Source organism: Rhinatrema bivittatum, chromosome 3, assembly GCF_901001135.1.
Source record: "Rhinatrema bivittatum chromosome 3, aRhiBiv1.1, whole genome shotgun sequence".
NCBI classification, from domain to species: domain Eukaryota; kingdom Metazoa; phylum Chordata; class Amphibia; order Gymnophiona; family Rhinatrematidae; genus Rhinatrema; species Rhinatrema bivittatum.
In genome coordinates, this window is record NC_042617.1 from 583,586,444 (window position 1) to 583,613,108 (window position 26,665).

The 26,665-nt window shown below is 45.1% G+C and overlaps 1 protein-coding gene across 5 annotated transcripts in view; it reads left to right on the plus strand.

The window, feature by feature from the left end:
* Window positions 1-26,665, plus strand: part of EZR (ezrin) — a 247,899-nt gene that overhangs the window by 158,764 nt on the left and 62,470 nt on the right. For all 5 annotated transcript variants that reach the window (XM_029596635.1, XM_029596636.1, XM_029596637.1 and 2 more), the window contains exon 7: window positions 3,067-3,213. In XM_029596635.1, coding sequence (XP_029452495.1) covers window positions 3,067-3,213 — 147 coding nt within the window. The remainder of the gene's footprint in view (window positions 1-3,066; window positions 3,214-26,665) is intronic.

Consider the following 26,665-nt stretch of genomic DNA (forward strand, 5'->3'; position numbering starts at 1 on the left):
CAGCGTTGTCTGTCTTATTAATACATGCAGTCATAAGTTGAAATTAGTTGGCCTTTGGCAAATATGAGTTGACAGAAAAATATCAAAAATTACTGAGCTAAGTAAGATTCACTACTCTAAACCACCTTGATTGAAGCAACGTGTTTTTCAACCTGAAACATTGGTTCCATTAAATAGCCTTTTTTAGGCTTGGCAGTTTCCTCCTCTTTTTTTTGGGCTTCCTGCTCAATCAGAATGGGTTGAGGTCAGACATCATAAGCCTTTATTTACAACTTATCTCTAGGGATGTTCTCTCCCTGTCTTGTAACCTTTCCCACTTCACCTGGCCCCTGACTGGGGCTTCCTCTCCACCGGCGGCTGTGGTATGCAGCATGTTCAGATCCTCTGCATGGCCATGCTCTGAGCCATTGGGCCAGTCCCTATTAGATGGTCTTTGTAGAGGTTGATACATATTTTTTTGTTTTGCTTTACTTTATTTGGAATTTGATTTTATTACATAATGAGGAAATTTTTAAGCTTAATGCATTATTATAAACATAGAGCTTCATATTCAGCCGCTCAGCTGGTTAACCAGATAACCAGATAAACTTATCCTGTATAATCAGCGGAATTGAATATAGTCAGCTATCCTAAAGTTAGCCGGAGAAGTTTATCCAGCTAACTTTAGGAAGGTCTATGGGCTGACTAGAGTCAGCCAGATAACCCCTAAATATTGGGGTTAGCCGGATAACTTAACTCCTCCCTGTTACATCCTTGAAATGCCCCTAACTTAGCAGGATAAAGTGCTGAAATCTTCATTTAGCCATAAAACCTCCCAAGTTAACCAGCTATATGCCTTTGGATATGGACCTTGGAGACTATAACAACAGTTAAATAACTACAAAGCTCATCTAGGCTGCCCATTTTCCCTTTTTGCTGTAATACTGCGGACTTTCTTGATCTGTAGCTTGAATTTCACTTCCCCACAGTTAAGGATCCTCTGTGTTTATCCCATGCTTTCTTCAATCTTGTTACTGTTTTTGCCTTCACCACCTACCCTGAGAGGCCATTGTATATATTCACCGGCCTATTTCCTCCTGTAATTCCTGTATCTGAGCACTTTCAGCATTATATCATGACCTCTTGTTCTAGAACTTCCCTTCTATTTAAAAATGCTCACATCATGTACATTATTTATACTTTTGAGGTATTTGAATGTGTCTATCGTATCCTCTCTCCCACCTTTCTTGCAAGATATATATAATATATTTATGTAGGTCTTTGAGTGTCATCTGATAGGGTTTCTGTTGCATATTCTGCAGCATATTCATGGCCCTCTTTTGGACTGATTGCACACTTCATATCCTGTTGGAGATGAGGCCTCCAGATACAATGCTGCAGATGAGGTGTTTCAAATGATTTGAATAGAGGCCTAATCAACTCATTTTTTTCTGCTGTTATACCTTTCTCTGTATATGCAAGCATTCCTTTGACTCTTGCCACTATCTTGTCATACTATTTTGTAACCTGGACATCATTAAATGTGATCACTCTGAGATCCTTCTTCTCCTGTTTGGTAAACTTCAGTACCTCACCTTTGAATCTTAATATTATCTGCGAAAATGAGCACCTTTTCCTACTGGCTACTCTGCAGTATAATTTATGAAAATATTAACAGAAGTTTCCTAAGTCGCTTCACTGCTAACCCCATTTTTTTATGTATTTAAAATATTTTATATATTGCCTTCCTGATCAGAAGAAAATTCAAATCGGTTTACAGAGAAATCATCTATCCTAAATCAACATAAAAGCAATTAAAAATTAAATTAAAAATTAAAACCACAGCTAACATAGCAAAATCGCCAGCCAGCTTACAACATCCAACAAATAGAGCGATGAAAACTGACTAATTAAAAACCCTCCCTGCCTCCTACAGCATCAAGAGATAAGCAAAGGCTCATGATCACCCAATATGCCCACAGCACCATGTCCTAAGGACCCCCATATGAGGCAGAAAGCCCACAACACCAAACAAATATAGCTATGAAATCCTCTTAATATAGCACAATATTCTACAGGTCCCCCAAGCCAGTAACTCATCCAGGCCAAAAGCACTAAAATGCTTGTACAAATCAAGGTGGCTACATTTCCCCTAAAAATTTAGGAAAATATCCACATAGGAAGAAAAATGCCTGATAAACATTGTAATGTTCTCCAGATTCACTAAATAGCCAAAACTTGCAAATTTTCTGAAAGCGAAACGTAGAGATTTAAATAGATGGAGCAGCCATGGAAAAGGCCCAGGCTCTACTGTGAGCCAGGTGCAGTTTCCTTAACATGATCTCCATTTATCACCATACTCTGTCTATCATGCAACTAGTTTCTAAGCGTTTATTACTCATGCCTAGACTGCTCAGCTATGAACCTATGCGTGGAATAATGCCAAAGGAATTATTGAAATCTGCCTATACCATATCCAGTGATTGCCCCACCCTAATTCTTTGGGCACCCAGTTAAAAACAGTTGATCAGATTTGTTTGCACTGATTTTCCTCTGGTAGAAATCAAATTGCAACTAAGAGGAAAAGGTGAGGACAAAAAGACAAAATTAAAAAAAAAAATCCTCACTACAATATTTAGTCAATACAACACAAGTAAGTAACTCAAAAATGATATTGAAGAAAAGACCTCAGAAGGCAGCCATTCCAAGAATAACTGTTATAGGCCACCTCCATAATCTTCCAACAATTTTGTGATGCACTCAATCATGAATCCCACATTTTAAAAACAAATATTACTAGTAGAAATAATCCATGACTTTAACTTGCATCTTTGCAAAAACTCGCTGTTACTTTTCAGTCACAGAGGAAGAACAAACGGCCCCCGCTGTAGAATGGAGAACACTGCCGAGGTGGCCAACGTTTCGTATCACAATTGCATCAGAGGAGTTTGCAGAAAGGCGTTATTGAAAGCCCTCACAGTGCCAGATTGCCTGTTTAGTCTTTGAAAATGGCAGAAACTTCAGAATGTAGCTTTCTGTGAATATGAATTCATTTACTTGTTTTTCTTTATTTTTTATTTCATACAGAGACGAAGCCATTCTCGAGTATCTAAGGATTGCTCAGGACTTAGAGATGTACGGGATCAACTATTTTGAAATAAAAAACAAGAAAGGAACTGACCTCTGGCTGGGAGTCGATTCCCTAGGGCTAAATATTTATGAACATAATGATAAGTAAGTTGATCATTTGCCTACACCTTTACTAGATATACATTTTTAAAAAATTTAATAGAACTAAAAATGCCTTCTGTTACAAAATTGTTTTTTATAAAGCTTTTATTTGTGTATTTATGGAATTTATGCAATTTTACTACTTGCCTTCATTCTGATTAGCTAAGGTTTTGTTTTAATTTCTGAGTTACTGTAGCACAAGTCAGCTAATTTTATTATATTGGGTAATATTTGCTTATGGTAATGATTTGTGAAGCTAAACCAAGGTGTTAATTTAGAAACTATCTTGCTAACTGCTATCCTGTGTTGATTACTGAGTTGTACAGTTGCCCTATGATCCTTTGACTCTTTACTTGCTGCCTTGTGTATAAAATGAATCATCATGTTTAACTATTCAGAATAGCTCATGTACAGAGTATTCCTCTCCCTCCTTATTAGAAACCTTCAGCATGTACCATCAAGTGCATGAGATTTAATATGGTGAAATGATCCAAATTTCTATGATGCTTAAAAGAAAATGACCTATGTCGCCTGAAGAGAGCCAAAAAAATGGTCAAGAATGCATATAACGAGTTTTATTTAGTAATACGTCCATGTAAGACCACTTTTGCACTAAACTTTTATACACTGTGTACAGTGTTTTGGTGTCAGACATGCTCAACTGCTGCACATCATAGCGGTTAATATGAAATACAGAAACAGGCAGGATTGATCATGCATAGCAGCCGTGTATTGATAAGCTAAGTGCACTATCGGGCAGATTTTAAAAGCCTTGCTTGCGTAAATCCGCCCGGATTTACGCGAGCAGGGCCTTGCGCGCCAGCGCGCGCAGAGCCCCAGGACGCACGTAGGTCCCGGGGTTTTTGGAAGGGGGCGTGTCGGGGATGGGACCCGATGACGCTGCGTTTCGGGGGCGGGGGGGGGTGGCATTTTGGGGGCGGGACCGGGGGTGTGGCGCCGGCCCGGGGGCGTGGTCCAGGTCTCCGGACCAGCCCCCGGGTCGGAGGACAGTGTGCCAGCAGTCTGTTGGCGCGCGTAGATTTACGTCTGCTTCTCGCAGGTGTAAATCTACGGACAAAGGTAAGGGGGGGGTTTAGATAGGGCCGGGGGGGTGGGTTAGGGAGGGGAAGGTGAGGGGAGGGCGAAAGAGAGTTCCCTCCGAGGCCGCTCCGATTTCGGAGCGGCCTCGGAGGGAACTGAGGCAGGCTGCACGGCTCGGCGCTCGCCGGCTGCCCAAAATCGGCAGCCTTGCACGCGCCGATCCAGGATTTTAGAGGATACGCGCGGCTATGCGCGTATCTTATAAAATCCAGCGTACTTTTGTTTGCGCCTGCTGCGCAAACAAAAGTACGCGATCGCGCTGTTTTTAAAAATCTACCCCTATATGTATTCTTGCTTTTCTTGGATATCTGTTTAGCATATATGCCCAATGCATTGGAGTACAGTTGCTTAATAGATTTGGACATTTCCTGATTGTTTGGAAAGTTGTGCAGTTGAATCCCTCATTTTGGGCTTCAGGGTCTAAAGGGTAATTTTCAGACTGTCTGCACTGGGACAAAGACTAATTTTTACCCATGGATTTACAACAATTCTGAAAGTGAATGTACACATATTTTTCTTTGAAATTTGCTGTGGGTACAAAATACACAAAGTTACTTACACCTGCATTGTTTTATATGCAAAAATGTTTTATTCAAATATAGCCACCTTGATATGCAAATAAACTTATATCCATATGTCCTGCTTGCATGTAATTTACCTGGACTGAGAGGAGATGTTTATAGGGTTGGACATGGTGAGGGATTTGTATTTATAATGCATACTTTTGAAAATTGTGTGGGGTAAATTTTGATGGGATAATTTTCAAAGTGGAGTTACTCATGCAAGTCTACTTTCAAAATTCATGCAACTTCCATGTGTATTTGCCTTGTAATTTAGGTGCAGTGTTACAGAATTGCTCTTTAAGATGGCAATTTTCAAAAGCGATTTACACAGATAAATTTGCTGTCTGAAAATTGCCCATCCTTCCTAAGGGTAAAAGTATGTGCGGGACTCAATAATACATTTTTTCCATAGATAAGCAGCTGAATTAGCTATGCTGGCTGGGTTTGTCCTCCATGCCACTAGGTAGCGGAGCTCTCCAAGATCACCCAAAGTCTTTTGGTGAGGTGTTCCCTCCTGTATATTCCCCTGTCTCCTCAAGGCTCCTCAGTCCGATTTTTTCCACGTTACTGACTGCACGCGGAGCTCTTCTCTCTTGTGAGGAAAAAGGTTTGTGAGAAAAAATCTGACAGAAATTTGGCAAAACAATTGGCAGAATTACCACAAGGAACACTTTTTAACTTATGATGCCTCGACTGAGCTTTAAGTTTTGCGATTGTGGAAAGATTATGTCTATAACTGACAGACATCAATTCTGTTACCTCTGCCTCGGTCCCAGACATGACCAGGCAAATTGAAGGGACTGCGGATGCATGTCCCCACGAGCGCAGCGCCAAAGAGCCGCACGTATCACCCAACTCAGAGAGGAAGCATCAGGCTCATATGACCCCTCTAAGGCTTCAGCTAGGGCGTCCCTGGGACCGAAGATGACACCTAAGGCCCAAGCCCATCGAAGGGCCATTTCTGCGGACCCTCCAGGTCCAAAACAGACAAAAAAATCGAGAATCCCATCGATGCAGAGCACGGGAGATGCGCCACAGACACAACCTGCATCGAAAGCGTCAGGACATTGTGGCATCGACTCATCTATGGCGCACCAACGCATCGAGACTAAACCGACGCATCGATGACGCTACGTCGAAGACTAATTTGTCCGGCGCATTACTGACGCAATCCGGCGCACAGCTTTTTCAACCGACGCAGCCTGCGAAGAAACATAAAAAGCATCCAACTGTTCACAAAAGATGTAGGAGTCCTTCACCATTGCTAGTGGTAGACAGAGGATAGTCCGTCTCCTCCACAGCTATCAGAATCCTCTTCTCCATCTTCCGAAGTTTTCTCTGGACTATCTGCGGCCTCTCATCACCGCAGCAGTTCAGGATTACAGGATCCACTTTGTCCCAAAATTGTCTGGCCACCGAGGGATGTCGGCCACCCGAGAGGACCAGACACAGACATCCTCAGGGCGGCTCTATTTTCGTCGGGCCCCCAACCGGATTCAAAACCATCTACTTCAACATCGGCCTCTGACATTTTCGCAAATTACGAATATCTTGTCGCAATTTTTGAAATCGGTAGAGGAGCAAAACCAACCACTCCCTACTGAACCGGAAGACATGTCTTCATCGCCTAAACCTGGACCAGCGCCAAAAGCTCAGCTTAGGAGACCCTCGCCTCCTCAGAGGGATTCCCCTAGCTCATCTTCCCCAGGGTCATCAACCGGTTACCCATGTGACCCACAAGAACTAGCACCGGAGCCAGTTTCCCCACCGGAGGATCTCATGTACTCCCAATTTTTAGAAAAAGCGGGTCAACAATTGGACGTAGAAACTAAAAAGATACTGGACCCTAGGCAGGAAATGTTTGGAATCCTAAAGATTTTCAACACTCCGGCTGAACCCACAGCACTTCCTTCTCATCCAGTGCTGGACTCAATAATGGAGAAATCTTGGGACTCTCCGTTCTCCACGACACCAACCTCGCGGAAAACAGACCTAAAGTATAGAATGCGAGATTCAGCTTTCTACACAAATATCTAACTCCCACATGAATCAGTTGTCGTTGAGTCAGCCATGCAAAAGGCTAGGAAATCCAGACTACATTCAAATAACCCACCAGGAAGAGACAATTAGTCTCTAGATGACTTCGTGAAGAGGGCTTTCCAATCAGTTCTAAACATGAAAATTCAAAACCACCAATTTTACGTGGCTCAATATCTGTTCAAGTGTCTACAGGCCTTAAAACCTATTCTACAACAAGGAACACCACCCCTCCACAAGTATTTTACAACATGGAGGAAGGCCTTCGGCACCTCGTCCATTCTATTTATGAGGGGGTTTGAAACCTCTGCGAAAACCACGGCTAACGCCATAGCAGTGCAACGACTGGCGTGGTTAAGAGCAAGTGCAGTAAGAGATAACGTACATGATAAGCTTGCCAACCTTCCCTGTCGACCAGACAAGCTGTTCAGGGACAGACTCACAGAAACTGTCGCGAAATTGAAGGAACAAAAGGTGGCAGTGTTATCATTAACACAGCAAGACACGTCATCCTCTCGGCGGCATTTCAGTTCGTAAAAAAAATCTTACCCTAGACGACCATATTGCCTTACACCACTTACAGGCCCCAGCAATACCAAGCAAATCACCAGCAGCCTTACCAGCAACCAGCTTCACGCCAGCGCCCACGCGCTCCTCATCAGCCACGTCAATCTGCAGACCCTCAACCACCCAAAAACCAGCAGTTTTTAGGACTAATACAACCACCACTACCCACCCAGAAAGTAGGAGGACTACTGTCCCACTTTCTTTCACAATGGAGCACCATAACATCAGATTCGTGGGTCCTCACTATAATATGAGATGGATAGTCTCTCAACTTCACATCCCCCTCCATCTCTCCCATATCCAGTGGTCACCAAACATAAAGGTGTTCATCGGGAAATTCTACTTCAAGAAGTAAACCACCTACTTCAGCAACACTGTATATGGGAGATACCTCAATCCCGATATCAGAAGGGATTCTATTCAGAATACTTCCTCATCCCCAAGAAATCTGGAGGGCTTCAACCAATTCTGGACCTATGCTCCCTCAGCAAGCACATACAGAAAGAGAAATTCAAGATGACTTCTCTCAAATCCATTCTTCCCTTCCTACAGCCCAAGGACTGGATGTGCTCCCTAGATTTAAAAGTTGCATATGCCCACATACCAATGCATCCCAAATCTTGGAATTACCTCTGTTTTCAAGCGGAAAAGAGACATTTTCAATACAAAGTTCTCCTGTTCGGTCTCTCTTCTGTCCCCAGTATGTTCACAAAATGTCTAGCGGTAGTGGGGGCACACCTCCGTCGACAGGGAGTTCAGATATTTCCTTATCTCGACGATTGGCTGTTAGTGACCCCCAATCTCACTCTCCTCCGAACAATTTAGTTCGCATGATCACTTGCCTGGACAATCTAGGACTTCTAATAAACTACAAAAAATCGTGCTTCCAACCTACCCAGACGTTAGACTTCATCGGAACCTTTATAGACACCATTCAAGACAGAGCTTTCCTGCCGCAACCTCGAGCACTAGCTCTCACTACACTAACCCAACGTCTATTGAACCTTATGACAGCTTCAGCCCGTCAAGTCTTAACCATACTAGGTCATATGGCAGCGTGTACATGGTTCCACACATGAGACTACACATCTGTTGCCTACAATGGGGCGTGAAGGATCAATGGTCTCAGTTCCTAAGTCCATTGTCAGCTCCAGTGATGCTGACAACCAACATGAAAATAGACCTTCGCTGGTAGATAACCCCACCAGCATTGACAGGGGGTTCACTGCTAAGACCCCCTCGCCAACAACTAGTTTTTACCACAGATGCCTCCCCCAAAGGTTGGGGAGTCGATCTTACCAACCTACAGACTCAAGGATTGTGGTCCAAACACGAACGCAATCATCACATGAACCTCCTGGAACTGAGGGCAATCAAAAATGCCCTTTGAGCATTTGAATACAGTCTACAGCACCATGTTGTCATGATTCATACAGACAACCAAGTAGTGATGTTTTATATAAACAAACAAGGAGGGTCCGGTTCATGGAACCTTTGCAAAGAAGCGATAGAGATTCTGGACTGGACCCACAGCAGGGGAATCTTCCTACAAGTGACATACCTGCCGGGAATCAACAATTCCAAAGCAGACAAGTTAAGCAGAATTTTTCATGCAATCAAATTTTCTCAGCTTGGGGTCTTCCTCAAATCGACCTCTTTGCAACATTATGCAACAAGAATATCGACCTATTTTGCTCAGTATACCCCAGCGCATACCGATAGGTACAGGATGCATTCCTTCTCTATTGGTCCCAAGGCCTGAGATGCTGGATACCCCGGGTGGGGGCAGGCTATGGTTCTTTATGGACTGGAATTCTACTCCCGGTACTTCCCTGGGCACCCTGATTCCCCTCCTGCAAAAAGGGGACTGGTTATGCTCCCTTGATTTAAAGGTCGCATACATTCACATTGAGATCTTCCCAAGTCACAGGGTTCGTCATCAACTACCCAAAGTACCATCTCAGCCTGTCATGTCGATTGGACTTCATAGGAGCCCTGCTAGACATGGCTTAGGCAAGAGCCTTCCTGCCGCAATCCAGGGCAGACACCTTGGCATCCATAGCAGCGATGATTCAACAGAGCCAGCAGATTTCAACTTGGCACATGTTGAGGCTGTTGGGCCACAAATCTATGTTACTCCCTTGGTATGCTTACACATGTGCAGAGCCCAGTGGACCCTGAGGTCGCAGTGGAAATAGGCCATGCACAGCCTCTAGGCTTGCATCCGAGTCACTCCATCTCTCCAGGACTATTTGTCCTGGTGGCAGGTTCTCTCGAATTTGGAACGGAGAATATCTTTCCAAACTCCCCTACCCAAATTGTCCTAACCACAGATGTGTCCACCTTGGGGTGGGGAATTCATGTAGAGGGTCTCCAAATCCAGGGTCTATGGTCCACCCATGAAGCACAGTGTCAAATCAGCTTCCTGGAGCTCAGGGCAATGAGGTATGCGCTGTGGGCTTTCAGAGATTGGCTGTCCAACAAAATTGTCCTGATCCAAACAGACAACCAAGTTGCGATGTGGTATGTCCACAAGCAGAGAGGCACAGGAAGCGGTCCAGGTCTGGTCTTGGCACCTGCCCCACGGGATAGTACTCAGGGCCATGTATCTGGCCGGAAAGGAGAACTTGATAACGGACAGACTGAATCGTGCCTTCAGTCCCCATGAGTGGTCTCTAGACCAGGGGGTGGTGAATCGGATCTTCCGCCTCTGGGGAAACCCAGATGTGGGCTTGTTCACATCTTCTTGCCACAGGAAGATGACTCATTTCTGCTCCCTGTACAGGTCAGATGGCGAACCAGCCTCACACGCCTTTGTCTGCCATTGGGGCAAGGGTCTTCTGTACATGTATCCTCCCGATTTCTCTGGTGACGAAGACTCTCTTGAAGCTTTGTGAGTACCAAGAAACTATAATCCTCATAGCCTCTTATTGGCCAAGACAGATCTGGTTTCCACTCCTTCGGGAGTTGGCTTCAAGAGAGACTTCGTCACCAGAGGAATCGGAGGATACACATACAGAAGACCCTTGCCCCAATGGGTTCAGTGTGTCTCCCCCTCTGTTACCAAGAGCCCTGTAGTTGTTGTGCCCGTTGGCACCTGGTTGGTACTTATTGGTCCCCTTTTGTGTTAGGAAGCAGACTGTAGCTAGGTATTCACCCATGTGTGAGGACTACCATCTTGCTTGTCCTAGGAGAAAGCAGAGTTGCTTACCTGTAACAGGTGTTCTCCTAAGTCAGCAGGATGTTAGTCCTCAAGAAACCTGTCTGCCACCCCGCGGAGCTGGGTTTCTCCTGTTTTTTGTATTTGAATCGTAATTCTATGTTATGAGCCTGAAGAGTGACCCCCATGTGGATGTGTGGTGTGGGACATGCTGGGCATGCTCAGTGTGCACAGTCAAAGTTCCAGAAACTTTGATATAAGTTTTCTGAGCTGGGCTCCATCCAGTGATGTCACCCATGTGTGAGGACTAACATCCTGCTGTCCTAGGAGAACACCTGTACAGGTAAGCAACTCTGCTTTCCCTTTGAGAACTGGTGCAAAGGATGTGGGTAAAAGTATGCCCAGACTTTGCAACTACCTGGAGACATTTGAAAATTGCCCCCTATATGCTGATGATAGCTTTACAGCTTGTTGCATCACATAGGCAGGCAGCCCAAGTTTGCAACGCTGACTTCAGAGAAATGGGGGGGGGGGGGGGGAGAAAAAGCAAATTTACAGCAAGTAAACCATTCGCATTCCCCAGAAAAATAGATGCAGAGAATAGAATTCTTTTTATATATATATATATATATATATATACCGTATTTTTTGCTCCATAAGACGCACCTGACCATAAGACGCACCCTAGGATTCAGAGGGGGGAAAAAAAAAAATTTGTGCTAAACCGGCTCTGCGTCTGGGCGTCTTATGGAGCAAATTAGGGGAGTGCATAGCTTTTTTTTTTCTCCCCATTTTGTTTTCGGGTCTGGGGAGGGCCATTTCGGTCCACTCCCCAGATCAGAAAACTTTTCTCTTTCTCTGGGAACCCCTCCCCCCCCCCCCAAAAAAAACCCCATCCCAACCCTTTAAATTAATTAACAACCCCCACCCTCCTGACCCACCTCCAAGACCTGCCGACTTAATTTACTACAACCCCCACCCTCCTGACCCCCCCAAGACCTGCCGACTTAATTTACTACAACCTCCCACCCTCCTGACCCCCCCCAAGACCTGCCGACTTAATTTACTACAACCCCCACCCTCCTGACCCCCCCCCAAGACCTGCCAACGTCCCTGGTGGTCCAGCGGGGGTCCGGGAACGATCTCCTCGGCTTCGGCCGTCAGCTGCCATTAAACAAAATGGCGCCGACAGCCCTTTGCCCTCTCCATGTCACTGAGACCGACCAATAGCAGCGGTCGGTCCCAGTGACATAGTGAGGGCAAAGGGCCGTCGGCGCCATTTTGATTACTGGCAGCCGACGGCCCTTTGCCCTTACTATGTCACAGGGACTACCGCTGCCATTGGTCGGTCCCAGTGACATAGTGAGGGCAAAGGGCCGTCGGCGCCATTTTGATTACTGGCAGCCGACGGCCCAAGCCCAGGAGATCGCTCCCAGACCGCTCCTGGAGCCCCGCTGGACCACCAGGGACGTTTGGCAGGTCTTGGGGGGGGGGTCAGGAGGGTGGGGGGTTGTAGTAAATTAAGTCTGCAGGTCTTGGGGGGTCAGGAGGGTGGGGTTGTTAGATTTTTAGTGTTTTTTTTTATATTCGCTCCATAAGACGCACATACATTTTCCCCCCACTTTTGGGGGAAAAAAGTGCGTCTTATGGAGCGAAAAATACGGTATATATAGTTTACTTTTGACAAAATCAGCAGACCCAGAGCAGGTGAACTTCCATAGAGGAATCTGAAAAGCAAGTTATCCGTTCTGTATATGAAGCTTTTGATACTGCAGTTTTAAATAGGGCACAGAAGGCTTGCGTGCTTGCAGGCAAGCAGCTTCAAGAGGACATGCATAATTGTCTCACGGATGTGCCCTGTACAGGTGACAGTCTGTTCAAAAAGAGACCATGGCTCTGATTAAGGAGCATCAATCAACATTAAAATCATTATCAGCTCATTGGGGAACCAACTGGCTCCTGCCTGACACCAGTACTTCTCTTACTAGCGCTTATTCTTACTAGCAACTTCCCTTCTGCTCTTTTTAGCTCCTCCCACCCTTCAGCAGCAGCGACTGTGTCGACAGAGGGAAAGGCATCTGCCTAAGGCTCAACAGCAGATGAAGGCTGGGCCAGGCACTGGTTTTGGATGACACTGAGGCCTCCCTCTGCACCACTTCCAGTGGGGGCAAGGATTCAGTCTTCCTTATGGAATGGCTCTGAATCACCAGGGATCAGTAGATCCTGAAAATTGTGGAATATGGCTGCTGCCTACACTTCTTTCTCCTTCCTCTGACTTACTGGATTGTCCTGGTTAACAGACCATGCCAAGTCTGTTAACCATTTTTTTTTTTGCATCCAAGAAAACTGCAAGTTTATATTATACTTCACTACTGTTCTTTTCCCTTTTAATGTTGGATTTAATGTCTACTTATACAATACTAGCAAAAGGTTAATTACAGTGTTATTCTGGTGTGATGATTTTATTGGTCTGTGGTGCCACAAGTGAGAGGTTTGTGAAGGGCACATCGGGGTGACTGGGACCCCGTCTCATCCCCCACTCAGGCTATGAACCAAAAGATAAATCATATTAGTAAATATAATTTCTTATGTGGTACTTCCCACCCCAAGTATAGGGGTAATTCATAGTCCGGACTGGGTGGGGCACATGTGGTGAGTGCTGCAGTGTAACCATCTGCTTGGGACTCCCTATGCGTAATAGTTGATTCATGTTTGCTTGTCAGTGGAGAAGGCAAGCTTACTTACCTGTAGACCGCTGGATGAATTAAAGCTGCTCACCTCCCTGGAGGGCACGCAGCTTCACTAAAGATTAAGCTCTGTAAGAGTCTGAGGGGCTTACGATGCAGTGTGCACGCAGGAACTCCTGTGCATTCTCTGTACTGAGTTCTGAGAGCCGAGTCTGTGTCAGCACTGTTGGATGACGTCGCCTATGCGTAATGCTTAATTCATCCTGCTGTCTACAGAGAATTCTGTTTACGGGTAAGCAGACTTGCCGAATCAGTCTGTGTGAGGGTTTTTTTTCAATAAATCTTATTTTACTGGCTTCCTGCTGTGTAACCCCAGAGATGTAATACAGGTTTTTCAAGCCTCTAGGCCCTCCAGGATGTAGGAAAGAATTGCCAGCCAGAAAAAAATCCTATATACTTTGCACTGCCACATCTGCCTGAAGCACGGCTGAAGAAAGTTAACACTGCTTACGCCACATACTACACCTTCCCGCGTTGCTCAATGTGTTCGCCTTTCTATGCCACGAAATTCACAGGTGCACAAAAAAGAATATTGCATAGGAGAGGTCAATATTCAAAGAGTTTATGCAAGTAACTTTTGAGTTACCCAGCAAAACCCAAAGTGTAAAAATTAGCTCTCTGGGTAAATCATTAACCGCACAAAATTTAGCAGGATGCAGAGAGGCAGTGATGGAGGTGTTTAGGGGATGTGGCTCAGTGCTACCAGGTTAAAGTTAACTGAGTAGGTCTGGTTGTAAAAATGAACTGTAGTAAAATTACGAAGTTAACTTTCCCATTCGTTGGCCCGCTGAATGTCTACCTCTAGGCTAAATCTCCCCGGATTAGAGCCAACAAGCCAACCCAAATATCTTTTTTTTTTTTTGTTATAAAACAATAAAGGAAAAAGACAGGGAAGCTTTCAGATTAAAGGTCATCATGTGATGGTACGGTATTATTGCTTTCATTGTATAACCTCTGAACAAATTGTTTTTATATTAATAAAGTATGTCATATTAAAAATATTTTATTTATTTATTTATTTATTTTTAGTTTTTATATACCAATCTTCTTGCATTAGATACAGATCAAACCGATTTACAATGAACAAAGAACTTGCCTGTAGGCGATACATGGAACCATGAACGTATAAGAAAAAACTGGGTAACATAGTCAGAAAGTAAACTGACCAAGAAAACAATTAGCATTACATAGTAATAAAGGTCACAATAAACGGTCGATCCAATTGATTGTGCATGGATCCATTAGGCAGAAAAAGACTAAAGGGTATCTGAGGGTCTCTTCAAGGTAACATGAGTTAGAGAAAAAGTGAAAAATGAAAGATAACAAACCAAATCATAATTGTGAAGAGAAATGAGGAGGGATATGTTGCGAGAAATGGAGAGCATGTGTTAGCTAAAATGAGGGTTCTGGAAAAGCAAGGTTGAATAACCATGTTTTCAGTTTTTTTCTTGAAGGAGATGGGGCAAGGGTCCTTTCGGAGGTCTGGTGGGAGAGTGTTCCATTGAGTGGGACCTGCGGTAGAAAAGGCCCTGTTCCTTAGAGACGTTTTAGCTTGAGGGACGAAGAGAGTGCCTTGGTATGCTCTTCTCATTGGTCTAGTGGAGTTATTAGTGGGAACCTGGAAGGTGAGATCGATAGTGGCAAGGTTGTGAAGAGTTGTGTGCATGATGGTCAGCACTTTGTAGAGGATTCTATATTTGATAGGGAGCCAGTGAAGGTTGTAAAGGATGGGTGTGTTGTGATCCCTCTTTTTTGAGTTCGTTAAAATCCTGGCGGCTGCGTTTTGTAACATCTGTAGAGGCTTAATGGTGACAGCCGGGAGCCCTAGCAAGAACGAGTTACAATAATCAATTTTGGTGAGTATGATTGATTGCAGAACCAGGCGGAAATCATAGAATTGCAGGAGAGGTTTAAGTTTTATAAGGACTTGTAATTTGAAAAAGCACTCCTTCGTCATATTGTTGACAAACCTTTTGAGGTTCAGCTGGTCGTCCAGTAGGGTGCCTAGATCTCTTACGTATGAGGTATTTTTGATGTTATCTGGCATTGTTGAAGGGAAGTTAGGTAGATAGTGGCTGTTGACCTGAGGCTGATCATCTGGGTGATAGACTGTCTCCTTTGTCAGGAGGTTTTCATCTTGAGAGATAATTAGGAAGTCGGTCTTGTCTTTGTTGATGACTAGGTTAAGCTTAAAGAGGAGTGAGCCGATTTCCTGGAAGCAACTGTCCCAAAAGATAAGGGATTTTTTTAACGATTCCTTGATGGGGATGAGAATTTGGATATCAACCGCGTATATGTAATGCTTGATTTTCAGCTTGGTGAGGAGTAGGCAGAGGGGAAGCAGGTATATGTTGAAGAGGGTTGGTGAAAGGGCAGAACTCTGTGGGACACCCAAGTTGGATCTAATTGGGTGTGATTGTTTATTATTGATTTTAACCTTGAATGATCTATTGCTAAAGAATGAATGGAACCAGTCCAGGGCAGAACCAGAGATGCCAATATCCTCAAGTCGGTCTAGCATAATAGAATGGTTGACCGTATCAAAGGCCGCCGAAAGATCAATAAGAATCAGTAGGTGCGATTGTTTTTTGTCCATGTTTACAATGATGGAGTCGGTAAGCGAGATCAGAAGAGATTCTGTGTTTAGAGATTTACGAAAACCATATTGTGAGGGTGCTAGGATCTTGTGTTCCTCCAGGAATTCTGTGAGTTGTTTATTAACTATTTTCTCCATGATCTTAGCGATGAAGGGAAGGTTGGCAATGGGGCGGAAATTAGCTGGGTCTGAAGTTGACAAGTTGGGGTTTTTTAGGAGAGATTTCAAGATGGCTTGTTTTAGAGAATCGGACACTAATCCTTGTGTTAATGAGCAGTTGATGATTTTAGCAATGGGCTTAGCAATAGTATTTAGTATTGAAATGAGGAGGTTGGATGGGATGGAGTCTAGAGGATGGGATGAGGGTTTGAGTTTTTTCAGGATATTTTCCACTTCGAGAGAAGAGGTGGTCTCAAAGGAGTCTAACCTTACGGTCTGCTGAAGTGAAGGTGCACTCAGATGGGGGATGGGGGGGTTGGATGAAGTAAACTGTTTGGTAAGATTGATAATTTTGTTTTCGAAGAAGGTGGCCAGTTCTGTGGCTTTGATGAGAGCAAGGTCATCTGGAATAGATGGTGGAAGGGGTTTGGTGAGGGCAGAGATGTAGGAGAAAAGAGCTTTGGAATCGAATATGAAGTGGTGAATTTTTTTTGTGAAGAATTCTTTCTTTGTTTTGAAAATGGTGTTCCTGTAGTTACTGAGGGTGGATTTGTAGCTTGCTAAAGTAGTGGGAGAAGGATTTCTATGCCAAATATGTTCTTTATTTCTGAGGAGTAGTTTGATCGCTTTCAGTTCAGGAGAGAACCAAGGTTTTCTGTTGTCTTGGGCCTTGTGAATCACCTTAGTAGTTAGGGGGCAGGTTTGGTCTGCGACTTTGTTGATGATAGAATGCCAGGAATTGATGGCGGAGTTAGCATCTGAGCTGTGGCAGTTCCTTGATAAGGTGATTAGTTAGTACTTCTGAAGAGCATGGTTTCCTGAAGTGAAGCGTGGTTTTAGAGAATGAAGGGGGAAGGGTGGCTTCTGTTTTTAGAACAGTGGAGATAATTTGGTGGTCCGACCAGGGTACTGTTGTACATATCGGAGAGGATGAGAGAGAGATACCTTCGTTAATGAAGATCAGGTCCAGAGTGTGGCCTGCTTTATGAGTTGGGTTGTTAATGATCTGTTTGAAGCCCATGTTTTGAAGCGATGATAAGAGAGTTTCGCAGTTGGGAGAGCGTGTGGCCGAGTCTACGTGAAGGTTGAAGTCTCCCATTATTAATGCGGGTGAGTCGTAGTTGATGTGTTTAGCAATATATTCAATAAGGGGGGATGGATCGGTTTCAAGAATTCCGGGCGGAGCGTAGATCAGGCATATTTGTAGCTCTTTAGATTTGAAGTATGCACATTCCAGATTAGAAGTTAGGGTTGAATGTTGCAGAGTAATCTTTAGGCCTTTCTTAGCTGCAAGTAGAAGTCCGCCTCCTCTTTTTTTAGGTCTGGGAATCGAGAATATGTCGTAAGTTTGTGTGGGCAATTGATTAATGATTATTGAATCCGTAGATTTTAACCAGGTCTCAGTGATGGCACAGATGTCAGGATTGGCCTCTGAGAGATAATCATTGAGTATGTGAAATTTTTTAGAGAGTGATTGGGCATTGAACAAGGTCAGGGTGAAGAGGGAGAGACCAAGGAATTGTGTGAAAGTAGAAATCCCAGATGCTGTGATGCATGTAAAGGAGTTGTGTGTTACTTATCTGGATGAAAATCTGATTTATCTGGTTAAATCTTGAAAATGACACTTAGCCAGACAAGCTCCAGCAAGACTGGAGACCATGATTCTCGTAGCCCCTTATTGGCCTAGACAGGTCTGGTTCCCGCTCCTTCAGGACCTGTCTGTTAGAGAGCCTATCTGTCTGGGGACCTCACCCTATCTGATAACGCAGGATTGGGGCAGAATGCACCATCCAAACCTCTGGGCATTAGCCTTGATGGCCTGGATGTGTTCCAGGTTCTGGTAGTTTCCAGGAAGCCTGCCACCAGAAAGTCTTATCGACTGACATGGAGGATGTTCTCTGTCTGGTGTGAGAGACTTGGCTTTGATTCCTTTGCCTGTCTCACTCTGAAGTTACTGGACTATCTGTGGCACCTCTCCGAAGCTGGGCTGAAAACCACCTCTGTCAAGGTTCACCTGAGTGCCATCAGCGCCTACCATCAGGGTTTTGCTGGCATGCCTATCTCTGTGCAGCCCATAGTAGGACGGTTTATGCGGGGCCTCTTCATATGAAGCCCCCCCGGCCTCCTATTGTGTCCTGGTACCTCAACGTGGTGTTGGCACAGCTTATGCGAGATCCTTTCGAGTCTATGTGCTCCTGCTATCTGAAGTTCCTCACCTGGAAGGTTCTCTTCCTGGTGGCGATCATCTTGGCTCGTAGGGTTAATGAGCTTCAGGCTTGGTTATGTATCCGCCCTACACGAAATTCTTTCATGATAGGGTTGTCCTGCATATCATTCCCAAGTTCCTGCCTAAGGTGGTGACTGATTTTCACCTCAATCAGTCCATTATTCTGCCCATGTTTTTTTCGAGGCTCCATGTACACCAGGGCAATCTGGCTCTACGCACATTGGGGCGGATTTTAAAACCCCTGCGCGCCGGCGCGCCTATTTTGCATAGGCCGCCGGTGCGCGCAGAGCCCCGGGACGCGCGTAAGTCCCGGGGCTTCCTGTCGGGGGCGTGTCGGGATGACGCAGCATTTAGGGGACGGGGCGTGGCGTTTCGGGGCAGCGACGGGGGCGTGGTTTTGGCCCGGGGGGCGTGGCCGCAGCCTCCGGAACAGCTCCCGGGACCGGACCATGGAGCGGGGCAGCCGGCTGACGCACGCAAAGTTACGCCTGCTCGTAACTTTGCCGACAAAGGTAAGGGGGGTTTAGATAGGGCTGGGGGGGTGGGTTAGGGAGGGGAAGGTGGGGGGAGGGCGAAGGAAAGTTCCCTCCGAGGCGCTCGCGCAAGTATTTAAAATCTGCCCCATTGGATTGCAAGAGGGCCTTAGCTTTCTAATTAGAACGTACAGCAGGCCACAGGCAGTCCACTCAGCTCTTCATATCTTTCGACAGGAATAGATTGGGAGTTGCAGTGAGCAAGCAAACTCTGTCCAATTGGTTGGTGAATTCTATCTCCTTCTGCTATGGACAAGTGGGCCTTCAGCTTGGAGGCTGTGTTAAAGCTCACTCTTTGAGAGCTATGGCAGCGTCTGTGGCCCAATTATGGGCAGTTCCCATTGCTGAAATCTTGCAACATGGAGTTCTCTACACACATTCACTGCCCACTACTGCTTGGACAGGGATGGTCGGCAAGACAGTAGCTTCGGCCAATCTGTCCTTCGCAACCTCTTCCAGGCTCAAACCCAACTCTCCCTACCTGAGGTCCATAGTTTGGGATCAAGCTGCCTTCCTATCTTTCCAACAGCACCGCAGTTGTTTCTGTGCCGGTTGGTCATACTCATTGCTGGGAACAGCCTGTAGCTTGGTATTCACCCATCTGTGAGGACTACCATCCTGTTTGTCCTAGGAGAAAGCAGAGGTGCTTACCTGTAACAGGTGTTCTCCTAGGACAGCAGGATGTCAGTCATCAGGAAACCCGCTGCCACCCCGCAGAGTTGGGTTCTCCTGAGTTTTGTTATTTGCTTTATTTTGCTCGTGAATTCTTTGCTACGAAACTGAAGAGGGACTCCACATGGACGCGTGGATGGTGACATGCTGGGCATGCTCAGTGTGCCAGTCAAAGTTCTAGAAACTTTGACAAACGTTTTCCGAGCTGGGCTTCATCTGATGATGTCACCCATCTTGAGGACTAATATCCTGCTGTCCTAGGAGATCACCTGTAACAGGTAATCAACTCTGCTGTCCATCACAGACAGACATAATTATTGTTACTTGTGCCTGAGGCCAGAGCATGCTCAAGCAAACTGCCACAACTGTAGTCGCATGTCGCTGAGGTCCCAACATCAATGAGCCAGAAGGTGAACACCTCCCAATGGTAGATCTGGATTCCAGCTTTCTAACCGGCAGCCACCCCTCCACTTGTTAGTAGACTGGGGGAAGGACAAGCCCAGACTGCCTCAAAGCCAAAGTTGGCCCAACACAAACAGTGTGGTACCACTTCTGTGGGAGCTGGGGATGTGCCAAATGCACCGCCTAAGGAGTTGGCTTACCTGAAACCACAGACCATTGAATCGTATAAAAAGAAGTACACGACACAACATGGTGTGTTGACCTTGGTGCATCGGCAAAGCATGACACATCTGGTGGACCGGTGCACAATGTCTGCTCGAGCCACGGTGCGATGCACAAAACCACTATGGTGCACAACCCCAGTGGCTCCACTGCATCGACGCAAAACATGGGCATGATACACAAGATGACACGCCAGCCTAAGGGGGTCGACTCCATCAACACAGGCTCATAATGAGTCGCAGAACGCAATGCGTGGGCACATGAGTCTAAGAGTCACCAGAAATGTTCGGCGCAAAAATGTCCAGTGCATATTTGTTCGGAGAAACCACCGCATGCCAAAAAAATGAAAAGCCATGAATGATCTTTTAAGAACCGTTTGGTCATTACAGGATCATTCACATGCCTAGAGGGCCCAGATACCATAGATGCCAAGAAGTCATTTTTCTGGCCCAACCCATTCAGAGCATTCCAGATCTCGCTGATGTTGCTCAAGCTCAGGAACACAGCATCCTGGACCTCATCTAGTACAGCAGATGATTGCACTAAACATTCTAAAAGTAGCTGTGTCTCCACTCAAGTTGCTTTCAAGAATGTACTCCACATATTAATCTGCCTTTGCCCTACCTATTACAGGTTCCAGACCAATGCTCGCATCTACACTTTGGCAGCAAGATTTTTGACTCCAGACTCCTAATCCCACCTGCTTTTTCATCCCATTTTCTCCTCCAGCTGCAGGAGACCAGGACCAGATATTGGTGCCAGAGAAGGACACTCCTCCCCTGTCTCCAGGGCATGATTACAACAAGCGGTGGAAGAGATTACAGAAATTGCAAAGAATTTCTAAATTACTCTTTTCCCAGCAGTTCCGTCACCATCCTTTCCTCCGGCTTATCCTATTTTCCCATTAGTAGACAGTCCAATATGTTCCTCCTCAGAGGATCCCAGATCACCAATACCGGAAGCTCCTCCACTGCCCTCCATACACTCTCCGGGGTATACCCTACCCAGCTCGCCACTACTATATGTACCTTCTGATCACTCTCAAGCGGAGTCCCCAAACAGTTCCACAGGGCTACCATCTGATTCCCCAAAGGAACCACTGGAGGATCTGACATATTCCAGGTTCATAGAAAAGATGAATAGCGCCCTTAAAGTAGAAGTTTGCAAGGAACTTGACCCACACTAGGGGATGATGGGAATTCTAAAAATACTAGATGTCCGAGTCTTCTGCCCTTCCATCTCATGAAATGGTGGGATACCCCTTTCTTGGGCATTACAGTGGCAAGAAAGGTAGACTTAAAATTCCAACTAAAAAAGATGCTTGGCTGTGGGTTAATAGAACTGCCCTACATGTCAGTAGTCATTGAATCGGCAATGAAAAAAGCCAAAAAGACCAGGTTCCATCCAAACATGCCACTGGGCATAGACCAAAAAATCCTCAATGATGTTGGTAAAAAGGTAATCCAGGGAGCATCTCGGATCAAACAGCATCAATTCGATATGATCTCGTGCTAAACTTTCAAAAGGGAAACTTTGATAAAATGAGAAAAATTGTTAGAAAAAAACTGAAAGGAGCAGCTACAAAGGTAAAGTGTGCAAGAGGTGTGGTCATTGTTAAAAAAATACCATCCTAGAAGCACAGTCCAGATGTATTCCACGCATTAAAAAAGGTGGAAAGAAGGCAAAAAGATTACTGGCATGGTTAAAAGGGGAGGTGAAAGAAGCTATTTTAGCTAAAAGATCTTCATTCAAAAATTGGAAGAAAGATCCAACAGAAGAAAATAGGATAATGCATAAGCGTTGGCAAGTTAAATGTAATACAGTGATAAGTCCGGCTAAGAGAGAATTTGAAAAGAAGTTGGCCGTAGAGGCAAAAACTCGCACTAAAAACTTTAAAAAATATATCCGAAGCAGAAAGCCTGTGAGGGAGTCAGTTGGACCGTTAGATGATCGAGGGGGTTAAAGGGGCACTTAGAGAAGATAAGGCCATCGCAGATAGATTAAATGATTTCTTTGCTTCAGTATTTACTGAAGAGGATGTTGGGGAGGTACCCGTACTGGAGAAGGTTTTCATGGGAAATGATTCAGATGGACTGAACCAAATCACGGTGAACCTAGAAGATGTGGTAGACCTGATTGACAAACTGAAGAGTAGTAAATCACCTGGACCGGATGGTATACACCCCAGAGTTCTGAAGGAACTCAAAAATGAAATTTCAGACCTATTAGTAAAAATTTGTAACCTATCATTAAAACCATCCATTGTACCTGAAAACTGGAGGATAGCTAATGTAACCCCAATATTTAAAAAGGGCTCCAGGGGCGATCCAGGAAACCACAGACCGGTTAGCCTGACTTCAGTGCCAGGAAAAATAGTGGAAAGTGTTCTAAGCATCAAAATCACAGAACATATAGAAAGACATGGTTTAATGGAACAAAGCCAGCATGGCTTTACCCAAGGCAAGTCTTGCCTCACAAATCTGCTTCACTTTTTTGAAGGAGTTAATAAACATGTGGATAAAGGTAAACCGGTAGATATAGTATACTTGGATTTTCAGAAGGTGTTTGACAAAGTTCCTCATGAGAGGCTTCTAGGAAAAGTAAAAAGTCATGGGATAGGTGGCGATGTCCTTTCGTGGATTGCGCGGGAGGGAGGGAGGGACATCCCCCGGAGATCTTCCGTTTGTGCCATCCGGAGGGGGAGTGACTGGGGGGGGGAGGGAGTGACTGAGGGGGGAAGGGAGGAGGGAGACTAGAGGGGGGAGGTGGGAGGGAGAATACAGGGTGAGGGGAGAATGAGGTGGGAGGGGGAAGGAAATGGACCGAAAAAAAAATGTAGCCCGTTGTTACAGGCTTAACGGCTAGTACAGTGATGGCCAACCTTTTGAGCTCAGTGTGTCAAAATTCATAAAAAAACCAAGCATAACTCGGGTGGTGTGTCACTTCTAGAAAAATCCATAATTGTGATATTTGTAGCTCTAATTAATAACAGTTATCATTTTAATATATGTACTGTATTTCTTAATAAAGCAAAAACAAATAATTCTTTACCTTACCTGCTTAGTGACTTTTTTGTTGCTGAATTTCATTGGCGAAATCTTCAATTAAAACACTCTCTCCCCCCCCCCCCCCCCCACACACACACACACACACACACACACTCTTACTCCCCTGGATTTTCTCATACACACGCATGCTCTCACACTCACTGGCTCCCTCACATACACAGAAACACACACACCCAGGCAGGCTCCCATTCATTTTCACACCACTCCCGCTCCATCCTCCAGGCAGGCACCAATTCATTCACACACACACAGACCCCCAGGCAGGCACCCATGCATTCACACACATACACCCCCAGGCAGAGTCCCATTCATTCACATGCACACACTAAAGGCAGACCCCCCTCTCTTTTGCCAGCAATCTCGGAGCCTCTCTCATTCCTCTGCTGCCACATGACTATTGGGGATGTTGCTATTCTTGCACATTCCCAAAGATTACATGTGCCAATCACTAAAAAGAATTATTTTTTTTTTACCTTTGCTGTGTGATCTTAGTTTTCTAATTGGTTGGTCACAGGCTTTTTTTTCCACCTTCCCATTCTTATTTTTTTTTGCCAGTTCCTTTTATATTGTCTTTTTTTCTGTTTCTTTTCTCTCCATCTTCTTCCCTCAAACACACAGTCAGGTTCTCATTCTCACATGCATTTCTCTCTCTCACACACACACACAGGCTCTCACTGTCACATGCTCTCTCTCATACAATCATTCATACACACAGTCTCTCACTGGCACAGCTGTCTGAGTCTCACACACAGGCTCTCTCTCACTGGCACATGCTGTCTGACTCACACACACAGGCTCTCTCTCTCTCTCACATGCTGTCTTGCTCAAGCACATGCAGTCTCTGCAAACATTCAGGTCCTCACACACAATCTCTCAACTCATCTCATACACGCACACACAGTCTCCCAAATAAAAGAACAAAATGTAGCCGTACAATCCCTATCAACCCAGGGAGATCAAGCTGGCAACAATAAATGGTATTGCCCAAAATAGAAATGACCATTCTATCCATGAAGTCAGTACAGGGCATACCAGCCATACTGTACGTCTACCTTCCAGCCAAAACGTATGTAGCAGCAGGCACTGCAGCAAAGAGTGCAAAAATCAAACAGACGGACACAAAAGTTACAACCTCAACTCGTACGAAGCAGCAACAGAGTTTTTGATAAACCCAAGGCCACAATCACAGGTACAAGTCAGGGGCAGGGTCCAGCAATTTTTCAACACCTGGAGGGAGATAACAGATCAATGGGTACTGAAGATAATTCAGGCTGATTACCATCTCTGCTTTTCCTCCCAGCCATAACTTCCCCATCTGGCTCTTACCTACCACCCCCCTCCCCCCAAAAAATCCAGATCACCTTTCCCTCTTGGAACAGGATATTCAGAAACTATTGAGCCAGAATGCAATACAAAAAGTGCCCCTACTAGACCTCAGCAAGGCATAATTTACATTACTTCCTCATACCCAAAAAGATGGGGGATCTTTCCCTGATTTTAGTTCTCAGATCCCTCAACAGCCATCTATGCTCGGAGAAATTCAAAATTAAATCCCTCAGCACTATTCTACCATTCATCCAACCCAACGACTGGATGTGTTGTCTTGGCCTGAAGGATGCATATGCACATATCCCAATACACCCTTCATGCTGGCACTTCCTTTGCTTCAAGGTGAGTCAAGGGCACTACCAATATAAAGTGCTCCCATTTGGACTCTTATCTAGCCGCCCCCCCCCCCCCCCCATTCTTCATCAAGTGTCTAGCAGTAGTTGTGGCTCATCTCCACCAAAAAGAAATTTGACTCTTTCCCTATCTTGACAACTGGTTGTTTGTAGTACCAGAAAGAAAAATGCTCTTCTCCAGTATCAAAGTGACCCTATGTTGCCTAGAATTGCTCAGATTTCTAATAAATTACGAGAAGTCTGCACTCAACCTAGTTCAGCAGCTACAATTCATAGGAGCCCATTTAACACAGAGCCTTCCTTCCGGACAACAGGGCGCTTGTACTTTGCACTCTGGCCAGGAAACAAATACAGCAAAAAAGCCCACCAAATTCTGGTACTGCTGGGGCACATGGCAACAGCAATTCATGTGGTGCTTCTCACTCACCTCCATATGTGTTGTCTGCAGTGGGAGCTCAAAAACCAGTTCTGCCAATTTCTACAGTCTTTATTGACAATAATCAAGCTTACCCAGTAATGTGCCACTGGGTGTATTCCTGTCTACAACCAGGAATACACCCAGTGGCACATCAGGTTATCCTACCGACACCTCCACAGTAGAATGGGGAGCACAACTACAAGGTCTAAGGTACCCTTGGAGTGATCAATGCACATAAATTTGTTAGGACTCAGGGCAACAAAGTATGACCTCCGATCATTCAGTCATCTGTTTCAGCAAGCAGACATCATGGTTCACACAGACAACCGGGTGGCCAAGTTCATCACAGAACAAAACAGAAAAGTACAACTGTTCTGCTCCGTATGTCCTAGTCTGCAGTGGGAAACAACAGATGCCTTCCTAATGCTGTGGACAAAAGGTCTCCTTTATGCTTTTCCTCTGCTACTACTAATGCCCAAGACGGTTCAGAAATGCAAAGAAGACCAAGCCTGGTTGATCTTAATTACTCCTGAGTGGCCAAGGCAACCATAGTATGCGTATCTCATACAGTGCTCAACAAGCCCCCCAGTAGCCCTAGGATGCAATCCATACCTGTTAAGAGGAGGGATACCTCCTCCACCCAATACACTCAACTCTAAATCTGACAGCATGGAGGTTGAATGCAAGGCTTTAGCCCTTTGGGACCTGCCGGACCACATTTAAGAAGTACTGCTGTCAGCAAGGAAACCCTCCACGTGATGAAATTATGTGTGCAAGTGGTAACTTTACTTCTGATGGTGCGCACAATGTTCCATCGACCCATTTTCATGTGAACCTAAATGCTTGCTAATCTATCTTCATCACCTTTCACAGTCAGGCCTAGCAACTGTCTCAGTTTGAGTGCACCTAAGTGCAATAGCAGATTACCACCAAAAAGACAAGGGAACACCAATTTTCACACACCCGCTCATCTCCCGCTTCATAAAAGATCTTCTTCACCTATACCTTCCCATGAAGAAACCACCAGTTTTGTGGGATTCAGTGTCGTTCTTGCCACATCGATGAAACCTCCATTTTAACTGCTTGAGTCATCCACACTAAACTTCCTAACATGGAAAGTACTCTTTCTAATAGCTGTTACTTCAGCAAGGAGGGTGAGCAAACCTCAAGCATAGTTTACTTTTGACTTTATCTCCAGTTCTTCCACGACAAAGTAGTACTCTGACTACATCCTAGATTCATACCAAAGAGGGTATCGCCTTTTCATTTGAATCAAAGCATCTCCTTTCCGACATTCTTTC